The following is a 2500-nucleotide window of genomic DNA, read 5'->3' as shown; positions in this document are numbered from 1 at the left end:
ACCCCCAGTTTGACATGCATTAGTCTACAGACCCCCATTTAATGGCATTTATATATCTGAGACCCCCAATTTATATTGTAAAATCAATGTTATGATGAGAGTGTAATGGAACCAAATGGACCCTTACAGGTCTGTGACTCTGAGAGTGTAACACATGGAACCAAATGGACCCTTACAGGTCCGTGACTCTGAGAGTGTAACACATGGAACCAAATGGACCCTTACAGGTCTGTGACTCTGAGAGTGTAACACATGGAACCAAATGGACCCTTACAGGTCTGTGACTCTGAGAGTGTAACACATGGAACCAAATGGACCCTTACAGGTCTGTGACTCTGAGAGTGTAACACATGGAACCAAATGGACCCTTACAGGTCTGTGACTCTGAGAGTGTAACACATGGAACCAAATGGACCCTTACAGGTCTGTAAACAAATGGACCCTTTACAGTCCAGGATGAAAAGGAGGAGGGGGGCGGGGGGGGGGGGCTTGTTTTCGTTTCCTGGTTTTGCTTGCTTCTCTCACACGATCTGGCAACCCCAGTCAGTCCGTTAGCAGCGTTAGCATGTTAGCATTAGCATTAGCATCTCCACCAACAACAACATACAGTTAGCTTTAGCATCTCCATTAGCATTAGCATCTCCACCAACAACAACATACAGTTAGCTTTAGCATCTCCATTAGCATTAGCATCTCCATCAACATCAACATGCAGTTAGCTCTCAGTAAGACCTTCGGCCAGAAGCCCATTAAGTTCCAGCTGGAGCAGGATGGGGATTTCTTCATGGTTGGATCTGAGGTGAGGCATAAATTATAAATATCTAAATAATATAAAATATAACGATGTTTATTTTATTTATCCATTAATGCTCCTTTAGAGGCTCGGGTTGATGCTAAGCTGCTAATGCTAACATGTAGTAACTGCAGTACAAAGAGACAGTGGTTCCCTTTAGCCCCGCGGACCCCCACATTGACCCTCCTTAGCCCCGCGGACCTCCATATGGACCCCCCTTTAGCCCCGCGGACCCCCACATGGACCCTCATTAGCTCCGCGGACCCCCATTTCAAGAGGTATGCCAGGGACCCCACATAAGAGAAGATGTTTACGGCTCTCAGGACCCCCAGTTTGACATGCATTAGTCTACGGACCCCCATTTAATGTCATTTCTATCTCTGGGACCCCCAATTTATATTGTAAAATCACTGTTAATGTAACTCTGATCCATTTGTACACTCAGAGTTACAGACTAGGGTCCATTTGGTTCCTATTATTATCATTTGGCTGGGGACACCCTGGAACTCCCTCAAGGACCCCTGGGGGTCCCCGGACCCCACTTTGGGAGCCAGCTGTTATACTATACAGCAGTGGTTCTCAACCAGTGGTCAGGGGACCCCCAGTGGTCCTTGAGGGGGTTCCAGGGGGTCCCTGTGCTATATGATGCAGACAGAGTTGATAACCAGAAGGACCCAACAGGACAACAACATATTCTTTAGTCTTAGCTCTGATTGATTGATGTATTAACAGTTTGCAGAATTACAGTACATTTCAAGCACAACTCAATACAAAGACTGTTAACTGTGAGTGGACGACACCATAAACTTTATGGCATAAAGCATTACACTTGTTTACAAGAGGGTCCACCATTTTCAATTCATCATAACATTTAGAGACGTACGAATATACACAACTATATAGTCAAAACAGGAAATCATCATAGAGGTAAAAAGGTAAAATAAACATATACAGTGAGGGGAGAAAGAGGGGGTGGGGATTCAGATTTTACGGGGGCCAGTTTTGAATTGCAGCCGTCCGTAGGTGCCCTTTGAGAGCAGTTTTGAAGGAGTCAAGGGATTCACATGTCTTAATGACTAGTGTTGGTAGGGCGTTCCACATTTTGGTGGCATAGGAGCAAAATTAATTTAGTCCCTTGTTTGTGCCGAATCTGGGTTGCACATAACCATGTGCACATAACCATGTGCAACCCAGTTGAACTCCCTCTGGTGTTGTGGGTGTGGACTTTATTGACATTTAGACAGGTACATGGGTATCTTAGTGAAGTATTTAGACAGGTACATGGGTATCTTAGTGAAGTAATTAGACAGGTACATGGGTATCTTGGTGGTGTATCGAATCTTGTGGACCAGACCCATTGCAAGATGCTGTACTCTGTCTTCAACCCTAAGCCATTACAGCCTGTCGAAGTGGGCAGGGGTGAGGGGGGTGAGGCCAAGTAGGAGCCTGACCAGTTTGTTTTGGGAAGTCTGGAGCCTAATTTTAAGGGCCTTAGAGGTGCTGTGGTACCAAGAGGTGCATGCATAGTCAAAGAAACCTTGTACGAGGGCTCCTGTTAGGGTCTTCAAGGTGTTTTTGTTGACCAGTGAGGAGATCCTGTATAGGAATCTTGTTCTTTGGTTGACTTTTTTGATTACGTTGGTGGCCATTTTATCACCGGAAAGATTAGCCTCCCGGATGGAACCTAGGTAGGTAATTTCATCTTTA

The 2500-nt window shown here is 45.4% G+C and overlaps 1 protein-coding gene across 2 annotated transcripts in view; it reads left to right on the top strand.

The window, feature by feature from the left end:
• Positions 1-642: 642 nt before the first annotated feature.
• LOC306939204 (SWI/SNF-related matrix-associated actin-dependent regulator of chromatin subfamily B member 1-like) overlaps positions 643-2500 on the top strand; it is a 29502-nt gene continuing 27644 nt past the window's right edge. For both annotated transcript variants that reach the window (XM_079523745.1, XM_079523746.1), the window contains exon 1: positions 643-799. In XM_079523745.1, coding sequence (XP_079379871.1) covers positions 710-799 — 90 coding nt within the window. In that variant the 5' untranslated portion in view covers positions 643-709. The remainder of the gene's footprint in view (positions 800-2500) is intronic.

This window comes from Electrona antarctica, assembly GCF_951216825.1.
Source record: "Electrona antarctica genome assembly, chromosome: 16".
Lineage (NCBI taxonomy): Eukaryota > Metazoa > Chordata > Actinopteri > Myctophiformes > Myctophidae > Electrona > Electrona antarctica.
This window is presented reverse-complemented; position numbering and strand designations above follow the sequence as displayed.